At 29.0% G+C, this 17338-nt stretch overlaps 1 protein-coding gene across 1 annotated transcript in view; it reads left to right on the top strand.

Annotated features, from left to right (window-relative positions):
- The window catches only part of LOC136071792 (uncharacterized), a 55729-nt gene extending 42582 nt beyond the window's left edge, over positions 1 to 13147 (top strand). Inside the window, exons 15-17 of the mRNA XM_065797086.1 lie at positions 11845 to 12001; positions 12231 to 12584; positions 12814 to 13147. Coding sequence (XP_065653158.1) covers positions 11845 to 12001; positions 12231 to 12584; positions 12814 to 12965 — 663 coding nt within the window. The 3' untranslated portion in view covers positions 12966 to 13147. The remainder of the gene's footprint in view (positions 1 to 11844; positions 12002 to 12230; positions 12585 to 12813) is intronic.
- The last annotated feature ends 4191 nt before the right edge of the window (positions 13148 to 17338 follow it).

The raw sequence follows: 17338 nt of genomic DNA, 5'->3' as shown, positions 1-17338 counted from the left end.
AAAACAACTAAAGCTTACTTAAATGATTAAAATCAATTTTTACTCTTTATAAATAAAAAGTTATTAAATTTTTGATTTTGGAATGTTACATACAATATTTGATTTTCATTTGAGTGACTTTGATTTCATTACATACATTTGTTTTACTTTGATTTAATTGGTGTGTTAGAGCATATGCAGTAAGCCACTGTCATGTATGGAATATCACTTGGCTCAGTGTGCAGTTTATGTATTTTATATATATTAACTAATTGCCGCAAAAAAATAATTTTTTAAATTTTTGGGAAATACAAAAGAAAAACTTGCAATTTTCACAGTGGAGTTACTTAAGGTCCGGAAATAAAACACTTTCAGATTGTTTAAAAGTTATGATGTTTAAAAATTTACTGTAATCAACAACATTTTATGGTTGATAAAAAAATTATTTATCTATTATTATGTAAACTAATTGGTATTAAGTGGATTATGTTTGCTATGTTTTTTTTAATCTATCATGCAGCTGTTATGTATTAAATAACATTAATAGTTGTATCATGCTTTTAATTGGATAAATAAAGTTATAACTTGCTTATATCATGGACTGGTAACTAATTAATAATTAGTCCAATAACTCATTAATACATTATGAGTTGTTTATATAATGTTTCTATGTGGAATTATAACATTATTTATTTATAACATGTTTAAATTTCCAAAATATATTTTACTTCGATAAACTAAATGAAAGATTCTCACTTTATTTTTTAATTAGATAATAAACTTATATTGTGATATCAACACGAGCTCAAAAATGCTTAGAAGACCTATAAAGACTTTAGTAGAAACAATATTTAGTAGAAAAGATTTAGTAGAGAACTCTATAATTTACATGTGAGCAATTTGCCAACTTACATATAGCTCATTTAATATGGTTACAAGTTTGAGAAAGATTTATTTTACGGGCAGAAATTAACTTTTGACTTGAAAATTGACATGACAAAAATCAGTTTTTTTAACCTTTGATAAAAGATAACCCATTGAAAAGTAAAATTTCCAAAACATTTTAAGCAGTGTCCATATACCTAGTATAAGTTGGTTAGAAAAGAAACTGGAAATGTTATTTGATCTGTCTGCTTGTCAATGTGATATTCAAATTATTAATGGTTGTAAAGGTATATAAAATAAAATAAGATATAAAATAATTTTAAAACAATTTTTTTAAATGTTAAGTGGTAAGAATTTTAAATTTCTAGTTAGAAATCCAGTACCCTATCCAAACCTCCCCGACCCTTCTCCCCACCACCATTACCTTCTAAGGTTTGCAGAAGCCTTTGCAACAAATATTTTTAAAATGATTTTGATTTGATAGTAAAATAATAAACATTTAGGCAAGCTGGATGTCGAGAAAAATGATTACACAATGAAGCATAGTTTGTCATTGTGAGAAAAGTAAAAAAGTAAATACATATAATTTTTTTTACCAGTACTATTATGCATTTACAAATACACTTCACAAAAATGGTAGATTAAGTAAAAGAAAAGAGCATCAATTGCTTATCTCTAATCATTTGACCGAGACTTTATATTTTATTGACTTGTCACTTTAAATTAAAACAATTTCAATTTTATAATACCTTGTTAAAGTCCCTGTTATGGTAAGAGAATATTTAAAGGACAAACGATCCAAAGTAGGACCAAAAAGAAGTTGGAATTTAAGCAGTGTGGACCAAGCAGTGGCAACAAGGGTTGTGAAATTGTTTATTAGAGAGAAAAAAGAGGCTACTATAAAGCAAATTAGACAGAGAAATCTTCAAACAACATCAGAAGTTAGTTCAGATGAAATTTTTAGTGTTGAACCCTTAACTTTAGATACAGCTGAAAGTGATGAGTTTGAAGAGCAAATAGTTAATGAAAAATAGTACTAAACTTAACTAATATAGCTAACTCTGCAATATGATATGAAGTTAGTGATGCTACTACAACTGTGTTAATTAATACCGTAGTAAGATAGTGGTAGAGCACTCGCCTCATGAGCGAGAAGTTTTGAGTTCAATCCCCACCACGTTCCTGGTAGTACTGCGCTTAACTTGTTCCTCTGCCTAGCGACTTTTTTTGTCAAGATTTGTGTTATTGAGTTATAGAGTTGAGAGAGGATTGTAACCACAACTAAAGTAGCCTCCTCAACTGTAGTGGCCTTCATGACTTTAGGGAGGTGAATTGAAATTTAAAAAAAATTGACTGTAATAACTGAGTATAGGGTAATTTGTGAAAAAACAAGAGTGGCTAATTCAATTGATACTATGCATCATCAAGAAGTTTTACAATTAAAAGTAGTTGGTGTAGATGGAAAAGAAAAAGAAAATTCATTAGTTTATGAAATGAACTAATGAATTTTTGAAAATACAAGATAATGGGCGTCAAACTGTGTCAAACCATCAAAACATCTCACTTTTACTTGTAAAAATAATCCTTTTTCTGGTCATAACGTGTTCTTTTCAGCAGTTGTTCTATAAGCGTTATATAAACAATAATTCTAGGCAATACATGTTCTGGCGCTGGTTGTGGATGATGGTTTCTTTGTAAAATTAGGATAGGTTGTTTGCTTCACCAGTCTGAGCTACCAATTCTCCATGTATATCTGAAATAAATGGAAAAAACAATGAACCTAAAAAGTATTCTTCAAAAAAAGTGTCTTTACAAAATAATATGGTTTATCAACAAGCAGGATAACAGAGTTCAAAAGAATGTATTGATAAATCTTTAGGGTAACTTTTACTGATGCTGTGAAGAAAACTTCCTTTATGTTATGCTACTAGATGACGAAGTTGTAATTGATTGTGCTCTTAATTGAATCCTGTATCCAAATCCAAAGTATCCAGGAAAATTGATTCAAATTTCAAGCTTAAAATCAAAGCTAAGGCAGTTAAGTTCTTGCTTTTCAAAGCTGATGTTTGGACCGACTTAATTGAGGTTTCTTCAATAAAGGTTGAGCCTTTGAGTTTTTGCTTCTTCAAAGAGTTACTAAAAGCTATTCAAACCGGTAATAAACTCTCTCTTACTGATCTGCCAAATAATTCCCAGAAAAGGTAGAAAGAGCATATATGAAGCCTCAAAATTTTTTTATGAACGGGTGAAAAGACTTTTTTTTGGCTAAAAACCAAAACAGAACCAAAAACAAGAGAAGTGCAAAAAAGTTAGATACATATTGTATACTTTCTTCAGACTAATATTACAAACTTGTTGTTACAAATATTGAAATCAAAAGTTATTTTTCTAAGACTTTGACAACTGAAAAAGACTATAAAAAAGTTAATTTAAGGAATGTTAGATATTTTTAATAATAAAGACTTCATTAAAAAGAAAATAAAGTTTTTTCACAAAAACCGTTACAGTTGCTGTGTTAAATATATATGTACCTGCGTATACTAAAACGCCCCAACCAGAACCAACGAGAACAGTTGTTAAATGTGTGTGTTTATTTTTTTTACCAATTTAAAAAAAATTATCGCTCTCTCACATTTGCAAAATAAGGTACATTTTGCTGATTGGTTCTAATGAAACTCATTGTTTAGGAGAAAGAGTGTGTCATACACCCTTTTTTACAACCCTGGCCCCAACTTTTTTTAAACACAGCCAATTTTAAAGAGATTTCTGTGGACATTTGACATTGAAAATTGCTTCATAACTAAGTTTTTTAAAAATACTCAACTCCTCTTAATATTTGAGAAAAAACACAAATATATGAAAACTTCAAAGTAGTTTCCCAAAATAATTATAACTCCAAATTGTCTATTTTTTTTTTGGATTTATGTCTATATTTATGGGTCACATTAATCTTAAAGTGAGCCCATGTGTTTAGAAAAAAAAAGTGTGTTTAGACAGTGGCTTAATATGCAGTATCTAATAAACTTTTTTTAAAACATATTTCTTTTACTTTTTCTGAAAAACAGTGTAAAAAGTAAAAGATTTCAACCCACAGTACACAGATTTCAATTAAATCATTTATATTTCAATAGAGTTTTAATTAAGAGTATATATAAATATATATATTTATATAAATATATATATATATATATAAATATATACATATATATATATATATATATATATATATATATATATATATATATATATATATATATATATATATATATATATATATATATATATATATATGTATATATATATAGTAGAAAATAAAACTACGTAATTTTCACAACTTTAAGTTTCATGCTGTTGCAATCATCAGGTGAAATACAAATATAATTTGTTATAAACAGTGTAAAAAGTAAAAGATTTCAACACACACACAACCCACAGATTTCAATTAAATCATTTATATTTCAATAGAGTTTTAATTAAAAGTATATATATATATATATATATATATATATATATATATATATATATATATATATATATATATATATATATATATATATATATATATATACATAGTAGAAAATAAAACTACATAATTTTCACAACTTTAAGTTTCATGCTATTGCAATCATCAGGTGAAATACAAATATAATTTGTTCATTAAAAAATTATATACAATCGAAACTATACAGAAAAAACCTATATATAAAAAGCTATTGCTACAACCGCATGTATCTAATCTTCAGGTTTGCGGTTGCTTAATAGAAATTTATTTTCGTGGCGACATTTGGAAATTAACTGTTTTTTTATTAACCCTTTCGGTACTGAATAAAACTACGTAAGTTTCCTGATTAAAAATGTTTTTTACTATGTTTAATCAAATTGTTTAAAAAATACTAATCTGTTGTACTTCAAACTTGGCTCCTTTTTTTGTCAATAGTTGCTCATTATAATAAAATATCAATTTTTGTTATAACAACAATTTTTACGTTATATGTCCAAAAATAGTAGATTTTTTTTTTTAATAAAACACACAAAAAAAAATTTGAGGGTTTAGAAATTTAATTTATTTTCAACAAATGGAACATTTTATCAGAATATATTGCTCTGCAATATAAGAAAAAATCTCAACAAGAACTAAAGTTATATCATTTTTATTGCAGCTCTCATAAAATAGAAGTTTATTACTGTAAAGATGAAAAACGATAAATACCATGCAAAATATAAACACTAATAACTTCTTATTAAAAATAAAGAAACTTTACATTTTAGCATAGTTTAGTTTTTGCATGATACATTTCAAAGCAAGAATCTGGGTGAAGGCTAGGCTACCTTTCCCATGTAGAGAGAGGTGACCTTACACCATCAACAGTTCCTTTACCTCTCACTCTGCTACACCTATTTCTATCTGCTATGCCCTTCACAGCATGCCCTCTTCCTCTACCACTTCTCATTCTAATACCACGACTACTTCTACCACAATTTATAACACCAAGACTACCTTTACAATCAGTTCTGCATAATATTTCTGCTAGGGGCTGGTCTTATTCTTCACCTTCTGTACTTTCAGGTTGACTTTCACTCTCATATTCTTCACTTTCAGTTTGACTTTCACTTCCAATCATAGATGAATGGGGTGATTCACAATCACTATTTAAAACAATTTCAAATATCTCCTCAATATTTGTAACTAATTTTTGCAAAACTGCCAGGTCTAGACATTTTTTGAAACTTTGTATTTCTAGAAGGAAAAGTGCTAAGGACATGCAGTTTTTTTTTTGCTGAATAGACAATTTAAATCAGAATTTTTCTTTGTAGTCCTAGCGCAAAGTGTCAATATTGAGTTTTTTACATGTACTGCTAAGCGGGTCACTAGGAATTTTTCATGATTTTTATGTACTGCAGTGTGGTTCACCAGTACTGAAAGGGTTAAGCAGCTCTTCAGCATTTTTATGAAATAAAATTATGAGTTTTTCATATAAACAAAGTAAATTTGTTGTATTGTTGTAAGCAAAGGCTTTTTTTAGGATAGACCAAGTTAATTCTGGTGTTTCTTTCAGTTTTTTTCTAGTTTCCCATATATATTTTGAGAGAGTGGTTGCATTTGAATGTTTTTTATTTGTAAATGATTGCTTGTGGTTTGCATATCTCTTTTTACACACGTCCTCTGATAAACCAATGTATGCTTTGCTGGGCATGTTTGGGGAAGATGTTATACAATTGTAAATTATGTTTGTCGCCATAGTTTTATTTTCTACTATATTATAGCTCTGACTTAGTTCATCTAGCACTTTCTTGATAGTATATGCAAAAAACAGCATCACTATATAAATATATATATATATACACATACATATATATATACATATATATATGCATATATACATATATATGCATATATATACATATATATATACATATATATATGCATATATATATATATATATATATATTATATATATATATATATATATATATATATATATATATATATATACAGTCATGGACAAAAGTTTGCGACCACTGCGATTTTCGCATATTTTTTAATGTATTCTACTCTGAATTGCTTTTGGGCTACTTTAGTGCTACAATTTTGTACCAATTTGTGCTAATTGTCAATTAGAGTCTAAAATTGATGTTTACATGTTTATTTTCAGATATAACTGAAATATTTTGGAACATTTTATATTCCGGAGATCTTATTTGAAGCAGTACTAGTTAAAATGGTATGCGGTAAAGAACTGACATCTGAAAAGCGAGCTCAGGTCATTATTTTGTACATAGAGAACATTTCTATAAGACAGATAGCCAAAAAGCTTGGTATTTCACATTCCACTGTTGTAGCTACTGTAAAGAGAAATCAAGAGCTGAAAAGTTTTAAATCCTGTTCACGCGCTGGGCGCCCGAAGGTTACAAGCAGCCGTATGGATAATGCTATAATAAAGGCAGCAAAAAAATTACCAAGAGCATCCTCAAGTGCCATTAGAGGCAAACTGCCTGGATCACCATCCAAGAAACCAAACAGTCGGACAATTGCAGACGATTATTTGATGCAGGCTTGAAATCTTACCGACCAGCACGGAAGCCGAAGCTTTCACCAAAGAATATTTGCGATCGCATAGCGTTTTGTCAGAAGTACAGGCAGTGGACACCAGCCCAGTGGAAACAAGTGATGTTTTCAGATGAGACAACATTCACGCAATTCTACTCATTTTGTAGACATGTCAGACGCCCACCAAATCAGAGGCATAATCCAAAGTACGTTATACCAACAGTCAAACAGGCTCCAAAAGTTATGGTTTGGGGAGCAGTCTCTGGTAGCGGTCATGCCAGCATTTGGATTATGCCTAAAAATACAATGATCAATGGTGCTGTTTACTTGAGTATACTGATGGATAAGCTGCCACCATTTGTACCAATACATGGCATCACTCATTTCCAGCATAATGGCGCACCTTGTCATGGTACCAAGGCTGTTAAGGACTGGCTGCGTTCTGAAAACATCCCGCTACTGGAACCTTGGCCAGGCAACAGTCCAAATCTCAATATTATTGAGAATGTTTGGACTGTAATGAAGCAGAAGATTGCTGCACATAGCCCAAGTTCTGAAGATGACCTCATCAACTGGATTAAGCGCGTGTGGGTGCAGGAGATTACGCCGGACTATTGCAAGAAACTGTGTGAATCGATGCCAGGACATATTGAAAATATTCTCAAAAATAAAGGATTTCATTGTAAATACTAAAATATGAATAGACATGCTGTTTAACCTGTATAGTGTGAATAAACATTCAAAATATATGTACTGATTTTTTTAAATTTTGAGTGTTTTTTGTAAAAAATTGCAGTGGTCGCAAACTTTTGTCCATGACTGTATATATATATATATATATATATATATATATATATATATATATATATATATATATATATATACACACACACACTCCCAACCATAAGTTTGGACGCACCTATCGTAACTACAGATATTAAGAGAAAAATGTATCAGAATAATTTTGATTTCTGACTTTAATAAAACAAATTGATAATTTTATGTTCTTTTATTAGTTTTAAAGAAAAAAAAAATAATAGTATTAAAAATTATAACTAAAATAAATGTTTTTATTTAAATTATCTTTTTGTCAAAATGGCCACCTTTAGCTTTAACTATCGCTTGGCAGATACATGGCATGCGATCAATCAATTTTTTTAAATATTCCTCATCAATATTTTTCCATATGTTTTGGATTGCCTCCCAAAGATCATTTTTACCCCTTGGTGGAGTTTTTCGGACTTCTTGATCTAAATGATCCCACAATAACTCAATTGGGTTACAATCAGGACTCTGCGGTGGCCAAGTCATGACCTTCAACAATCCTTCCTCTTGTTTTTCATTTAAATATTGCTTAACCACTTTAGCAGTGTGTTTAGGATCATTATCTTGTTGGAACATGAATCGTTCGCCAATTTTTGTGGTATGATGTTCATTAAAATCAGCTGCTAAATCTAGCGCTGTGCGTCTACGATTTCGTAAAGAAATAATTACTATGTACTTATCCTCTTTTTTCGTAGTAGAACGAGGTCTCCCTACTCTTTTACAATTGCAGAAAGACCCCGTTTCTACTTTTCTTTTAATCCTTTTACGGGCACAAATTTCTGAAATTTTTCGATTAGAAAAGCCAAAATTATGAAGGGTCCAAATTTCTATACATTTTTCTAAATTTATCTGCCCTCTTTTTGCCATTTTAAATAACGAATCTTATAAGAATACTAAAGTAAAATAAAATAATTTAAAAAAATGAGAAATAAAGTTAAAAAAATTTTCCTACCAAAAATTGATAGTTCAAAATCAATCAAATCATTAATTTTCAAAATCTATAAATTTATTAACTTTTTAAAACAGAAAAAAATATATCTTATAACACACTCAGCTTAAAAGTTTAACTAATAATGATAATAGACAAAATAAAAAGTGATTTTATTTAAAAATTTATTTATTTTACGATACAAGTGGATCTCGCTTAAAAATGTTTCTGTTTATTTTATTTTGTAAGTAATAACAAAATATATTTCTTTTAAAGATATCTCTCTTAACTATGTTCTCACAATACTTTATGATGAGGCCAATGTAGACACTCTTAATTAATTTTATTTATGAGTTAAAACGCGTTTTGTTTATTTTTGTAAGGTGCGTCCAAACTTACGGACGGTAGCATATATACAGTATCGGACTAAACGAGTGCGACCAAATAATGCTAATTTTGTTTCTTTATATAAAAGTGCTGCATTTTTTCAATTTAGAGAAATAACTATGTAACTGTTTAGAGACAAAGTTCTTCAAGTTTTATTCATCACAAAATTCATTATTTGTACACGAAAATTAATAAATTAATCAAAAGTATTTAAAAAAGTTGATTTCCTTCTGGACAAAACAAGTGCAACTCGACAAAATGTTGACCAAGCTGTGTTTCGCTATCAATATTTTGTGGCGAATCCTTTGTTGTCGATCACAGCCTTGCATCTTCGAGGCATAGATTCAATCAGGTGTTCAATAAAACTTAGTGGAATCGCTGCCCAGGCCTTTTGGATTTGTTCAAACAGTTGATCCTTATTACGAACACCTTCACGATTAATTCTGCGATTGACGATCTCCCACAGGTTCTCGATAGGGTTGAGATCCAGAGATTGAGGCGGCCAATCCATCACCGATAGGTGGTTGTCTTGAAACCACTGCTTGACTACTTTTGCAGTGTGTTTCGGATCGTTGTCTTGCTGAAAAATCCATTTTATTGGCATATTCCATTCAGCATGAGGTAACATAACATCTTTCAGGATATTTTTATACATGAAACAGTCCATTATTCCATCGTTTCGATGTATTGGACCTAAACCGTTAGCAGAAAAACACCCCCAGACCATTTCATTGCCTCCACCATGCTTCACGGTCTTATGGCAGTAACGTAAATCAAGGCGTTGATTTACGTTACTGCCATAAGACCGTGAAGCATGGTGGAGGCAATGAAATGGTCTGGGGGTGTTTTTCTGCTAACGGTTTAGGTTTTTTTCTGACCGGTCGACGTACACGGCAAATGCCATCGCTCCCAATGATGTTGAACTTCGATTCATCACTGAGCAGGACAGTTCACCATTTCTGCACATTCCAGTCAATACAAGATGTAGCATACAGGAGTCTTTTCTTCTGGTTTTTTAGTGAAACCAGCGGTTTCTTTGCAGGGCGTCGAGAAAACAATCCGGCTTCAACAGCATGTCGTCTGATTGTTCGCTCCAATACAGGCAGCTCTAATTGCTTTTGTATCTCGACTGATGATATCCAGGGATCCTTCTTGACGGATCTGACGATCATAGAATCCTCTCTAGAAGTGGTGGAACGCAGTCTTCCACCTTTGTTATCTGCTGCCAACTTCCCCGTAGAACGATATTTGGAACATAGTCTTGATATGGTCCATTTTTTCACGCGATATTTATCACAAATACTTTTTTGTGACATTCCACTTACTTAATTGCCAATAATTTTCTTTCTTAGTTCCAATCCAAGACTGTCGGGAGCCATTTTTGCACTTGAAGTCATAAAAATAATAAAAATAAATAATCACGCTTCTCAAGGCTTACCGTGTTACATTTACCCTGTGATGATACAATAATGCTCTGTGGAACACAACGTCTTGGTTGGATGTGAACTGTATTGATGTAATGAAACACTTGTTGTATTTCACTTATTGTATTGATGTTCTTCGATAAAACACTTTGGTAAAACTCACTTCGATAAACTGTCTTGATAATACTGACTGATTGACTTCCATATACTGACTGAATTACATGTCGATTTACATGTCTTTTATATAGTAAAATGAACCTGTGTGAACCTGTTCTGGAAGATTCTAGATGCTTCTTTTCGATGCTTCTGGAAGCTTCTGGATGTATCTGGATGTTTCTGGATACTTCTGGATGCTACTGGATGCTTCCAGATGCTTCTTCTGGAAACTTCTGGAAGCTTCTGCATGCTTCTGGAAACTTCTGGATACTTCCTTTAATTATTAAAAAACTTCCGTGACATTGTCACGAACCAGACTTAAGAAAATGAAACAAACCAAAAAAGTTGCACTTGTTTTGTCCGCTGCAAAATGGCACTTGTCAACGAAATTCTGCCTGTGTGCTGTCACCTGTCAGCTGATTGCTCATGTCATGGCATGCTATGACTCCAGACTCCTGAACTGTTTGCTGTGGTAGTATAGTTCGTTTCCTTTTTTAAGACATGTAATATTAGGAACATTTTTTAGCATTGTTCGATGTTGGTTGCAAATGTTTTGTCCAATACTGTATATATATATATATATAATATATATATATATATATATATATATATATATATATATATATATATATATATATATATATATATATATATATATATATATATATATATATATATATATATTTATATATATATATATATATATTTATATATTTATATATATATATTTATATATTTATATATATATATATATTTATATATATATATATATTTATATATATATATATATTTATATATATATATATTTATATATATATATATTTATATATATATATATATATATATATATATATATTATATATATATATATATATATTTATATATATATATTTATATATATATATATATATTTTTATATATATATATATATATATATATATATATTTATATATATATATATATATATATATTTATATATATATTTATATTTATATATATATATATATATATATTTATATATATATATATATATATATATATATATATATATATATATATATATATATATATATTTATATATATATATATATATATACGACGTAATTGAAATCTGTTGTCAAACTTAAGAATTTTGCTGCACTAGTCTTTTTTGCAAAATTTTATTGACATAAGTAGATAAAATATCTTTAATTTATATTATTCTGAATCAGGTTCTTTCGAAATCTGAATCTTCCGTACCAACAGAAGATACGTCTGTAATATTAGGTGATGAATTAAATAGCTGTAAGTCGCTAGAAAACATCACAAAAACCGAATCTGTTTGGATGTCGTCAAGCTCTGATTGGACAGTACTTCAACTTTATCTAGGTAACATCTTCAATATAATAAAAACGGTTGCGTAAAACTAGTGTGTTGTAATTGGTTAAATTTTGAAGCTTCCTCTTACATTCTTTGCATGTTATTATAAAAAATCATATTATAAAAAATTTGTAAAACTTATTATTTTTTGCTGTTTGATATAATTAAATATCTTTAAGTTATGTTCAATTTCGGTGGCTATTTATATTGTATTATACAACTAGTATTGTATATTTAGGAATGGAGCCACATTTAGCATTAGAACAAGTTATCAAATCATTAGATAACTATCGAACCACACTTCGTGATCAATGGAATTTTCATGGTTTAACTTCATCTCAGCATTATGGTCTTGATGGTCTTCCATGGGCTACTAGTCATTATACTTTCCATTTAGTTTTGTGGCATCTCCCATTGGCTTTATCCGGGCAACAATACAACGCTATTTCTGGCACTCTGACATTCGAACCAAAATACGATGCTCCATACTGGTTACCTTTTTATACCCCTCTTTGCATGGGAAATATTGAAGCCAAAGAACAAGACTCTTTGGGAAGCAATGAGATCCTTTATCGTTTTACAGTTACTTCCGGTAACATATTAAAGTACTTTTGTATAAACATACGCGTATAAGTCCATAAATTACGCAATGCTAAATTCAAATAATCTTCTACTTATATTTTTTTAAATAAATTTAGCGTTGCGCAAACTATAGACGATCTTTAACACCGTAACATATATGTGGTTTACACTTTTTCGTATAGCTTTTTGCAAAAAATAAATCAAAATGCTTCATTTATAGTGTAATGCTTCTTTTATAGGTCAATGCAACTTAAACGAACTGTCAATATCTAATTCAAAGTACAGCAAAAATACTTTATCAATCCACGAAGGAGAAAGTGTGGAGTGGTCTGCACCTAAAAAATCCAAAAAAGAAATTGTTTCTGATATTCTCGCACAACTAAAGCATTAGTACATGTTATTAAATCTATGTGAACATTCAACAACATGCATGCTAATATGCCAGTCAGCTATGAAAATTGTGCTCTGCAATATTATTAATGTTTCCAAGATATTTTAAATTCCCTTATAATATTAGATATATTTTTGTATTTGAACTTTTTCTAAATTAAAATTTATACTAATGGAAGTAAATGGTTGCATTTATTGTGCACTTACCTGCTCCGATAATATTTTGTTTAACAAATCAACTCAAATGTAAAGATAATGTATTCATAAATTTTGTTGATAAATGTTCTTTTTTAACTGTTAAGTAAAAGTTTCTCTGTTTTTTTTTTGTTAAGTGGTTTCAATGATTGAGGTGTGACGAAATAATACAAAATAATCTTAACTTTTATACTCTGTTAATGTAAAGAATAATAAATTGTGTACACTGTATAAAATAAAATAAATGAAAATGTCAAAAATATAGAGTTAAGAATGAGATTAAAATGACCATTGAATATTTTTTATATATGAGGGAAAAACCACAAATTTATTTATTAAAGCAAATTTCAAGCAATAAAATCAAACAAAACAAAATAAAAAAGTAAAAACAGAATTAAAATTAAATTTTATTTTTCCTTATAAATTAGAATAAACATAAATATTTAAATATTTTATACTTTGGGTTAGAGTAGAATGAAAGTTATCTAATGTACAAGTTGGTGTAATTATATATTAGGGTGGAGTGAAGAAAGTTTGTTTTTTTTCTAAATAAATTCTAATAGTTGCCAAAAGTTGTCACTTGGGTAGGTCTTGGCAAAAAAAAAAATTTTTTTTTTTTGGATGTTTTCTGCCCTCTACCGGCTATTTAATTTTGGAAAATTTTGATTTTTTTATAAAAAGTCGATAGTTTTTGCAAAATAATTTTTTCCCAAACGTCTTATCATAGAGTGTATTACACTATTGGAAAGTACATTCAAATCCAAGTCTAACAATATAAAAATTATTAAAATATTCAAAGGATTGATAAAGTTGTGATTTTTCAAATAATTCATACTAAGCGATAAGTCTCGATTGTTCCAAAACCGTTATAATTGACATAACTCAGAAATCCTTTGAAAATTGATATTAAATGTCATATATTATAATTGAAGTGTTGAAAAGAATATTTGATTTTGCATTCTAGTCATTCTAGCCTTTTAAAAATTTAAATAAATGATGAATTTATGATTTTTTTTTCAAAGAAATCCCCAAAAGTCACAGGTCGCGAATGCATGAAAAATGATAAAAAATTACAAAAGTTTAATTAAACGACATTATTTACAAGGTTTAGTTTTTCAAAATATTGCCCTATAATGCTGAAGTCAGTTTGTCGCCCTGTGCATCTGTGAATCTTTGTATTGCCCTGTGTATCCTTGTTTTTTGTTGAATACAGGCATTACCATTCTGGCAGCATTCCTCGCCGGATGAAACCAACTCGAGCTTCCTGCTCCATGACTGCCTTTGAAGCTTCGGTTATATTTTTTACGCATATTTCAACTGCCTGCGTATGGCATGGAAAACGAGGAAATTCAATAATAGGTGTTTCTCCATTGCTAACAAATGACTCCAACTCATTATTAGACAAAAAATTTGTAACGGGTAGCTTGGCCACTGTGCCCGATTGCCAGTCGATTAGCCCAATGTAATATTAAACATCCATGTTAAAAGTTGGTACCTGAAACACCCTAATTCCGTTTTTGGGTCGTTTTGGCTGCTTGTTTGCTTAAGCTTGCATTATTCGCCGCAGCTTTTGTACATGCCTCCTGCCGTCAGTTATCATACTTAGCAGCACATTCTCATGGTGACCAAAGAACCCACTACGTTAAAGTGCTGGATAATAACGGTTTTCGAACAATCGAGACTTATCGCTTAGTATGAATTATTTGAAAAATTACAACTTTATCAATCCTTTGAATATTTTAATGATTTTTATATTGTTAGACTTGGATTTGAATGTACTTTCCAATAGTATAATACATTCCATGATAAGACATTTGGGAAAAAATTATTTTGCAAAAAATATCAACATTTTACAAAAAAATCATCCAAAAAAAAAAAATGTTCTGCCAAAACATCTACCCAAGTGACAACTTTTGGCAACTATTAGAATTCATTTAGAAAAAAAAAAAAGTTTATTCCGTTGGGCCAATATTTAGCCAATATTTTTCGGCGTAATATTTCAATTGGTCCAATATTTAGCCCATGTTTTTTTTTTTTGGCGTAGTATTTCAAATCGGCAAATAAATTTTTTGCAAATATTGTACTATGTTGGGCCAACATTTAGCCAATGTAGTATCGGATCAACATTTTTTCTGTTCTCACACTAATTTCGTAGCTTTTTTGAGCCAATATTCGGCCAATGTAGTTGCAGATTTTTTTGGTATATTTTTAAAACTTGTTGCATAATATTTTTAAAAAATGGTATCGTTAATATAGAAAGTTTTTGATATTATCCTTCCATTTTTTTAAATTATGAAAATAAACAAAATAGGCTATATTTATTAATCTTCTAAGAATCTTAGAAGGGTACCTCATATAAAATCAACTTCAAGAGGTTCTTATACATATATATATATATATATATATATATATATATATATATATATATATATATATATATATATATATATATATATATATATATATATATATATATATATATATATATATATATATATATCCGATCTTCAAGCGAATTTATGGAGAATACTGATCCAGAATACTTGCTCCACACGAGTATTGACAAACTAAAAAAATATCATTGCTGTAATATACCTAATCAAATTAAAGTCCTTTCGTCCAGAATACTTCTACTTTCATGATCAAGACGTCCAAAACACTTCTACTTCCATCATCAAGACATCCAAAACACTTCTACTTCCATCATCATGACGTCCAAAACACTTCTGCTTTCATCATCAAGACGTCCAAAACACTTCTACTTTCATCATCACGACGTCCAAAATACTTCTACTTCCATCATCAAGATGTCCATGATACTTCTGCTTTGATCATCAAATTGAATGACAGCGAGTAAAGTTCTATTTTTGACCTAAAAATTTATTCCTTGTTTCTTAGTTTATTTAATTTAATTTATCACATACAAAAAAAAAATGCAGATAGATTTCTCAGCATTCTATCAGCCTGCTGGTCGGTTTTGTGAAATTTAATTTTAAACCTAAAAAAAACATCGAAGTTAAACACTATTATTAAGGCTAAGGGTTAGGGTTAGGTAATTAGGAGTAATTTGGATGTAATTAGAAGTAATTTGAGTGGCCAATGTAAAAGTGGAAAGCAGTTTAACAAACATTTTTTAGATACTATCAATGATTGTGTCTTATCTCAGTTTGTCACCAAACCAACTTTTCTATAACACGCTTGATCTAGTGCTATCAAATGACCCTGATTGTATTTATTATGTTACAATGCTACTACTCTGCTTGGATGTACTCCAGGGAAATATTATCTTTACAACTTAGTTTTATATTTTTTAATCATCGACCGAAACTTCCAGACTACACAAAGTAAATTACATTTATGACAGAGGTGACTGATTTTTTTCTTTTTAATTTTGTTATAGTTGTCTCAAGAAGACCTAATGGTCTTGTCAAGAGCACCGCGGAAGAGAGAACTAGGATATATATACATATCTATATATATACATATCTATATATATATATATATATATATATATATATATATATATATATATATATATATATATATATATATCGCGTTACTGTAATTGAATAGTTTTTTTTTGAGTTTTTACTTTTTAAGTATTTTTTAAATGAAAAGAAAGTGCACTTATACTTTTACTAAAGTATATTTTTTTAAAGTATTGTACTTCGCTACATTTACATCATAAACGTTACTGAGTAAAAAAATTTATTGCGTATTAGCAATTAAATAAAAGTTGCCTATTTTATAAAATTGTTTCCATATATTTTTCAGTGATTTTTAGGTGAAGTTACGAAGACATTAAAAACGTTTCTCGCTTACATTTTAAATTATAATCTTTCTTTAGGAATTTTTTAAAAAAATTTTCAAAAAAATTCATTTTTTTTTTAATTTCTAAAAAATTTTAAAAAGAATTTTAAAAGAAAATTTAAAACGAAAATGTTAAAACAAAGATATGATATGTTTACATTTTAAACAAAGTACTATGAAAAAACATGAAAATTAACTTGTTGTTTTTGATTAACTATATATCCTAGTTACACAATTATTGGTTTTATTTTGAAGATATTCCTTTTTAGATTCTCCTTGTTATAAGAAAAAAAAAATTCGTTCAAAGCATTTTTTACATATATGCATAGTGCGCATATCTTTGCAAAATATAATGAGAAATTTCTGCAA

Source organism: Hydra vulgaris, chromosome 05 (assembly GCF_038396675.1).
Source record: "Hydra vulgaris chromosome 05, alternate assembly HydraT2T_AEP".
Taxonomy (NCBI): Eukaryota; Metazoa; Cnidaria; class Hydrozoa; order Anthoathecata; family Hydridae; genus Hydra; species Hydra vulgaris.
The sequence above is the reverse complement of the archived record's forward strand: the minus strand, read 5'-3'. Positions and strand labels throughout refer to the sequence as shown.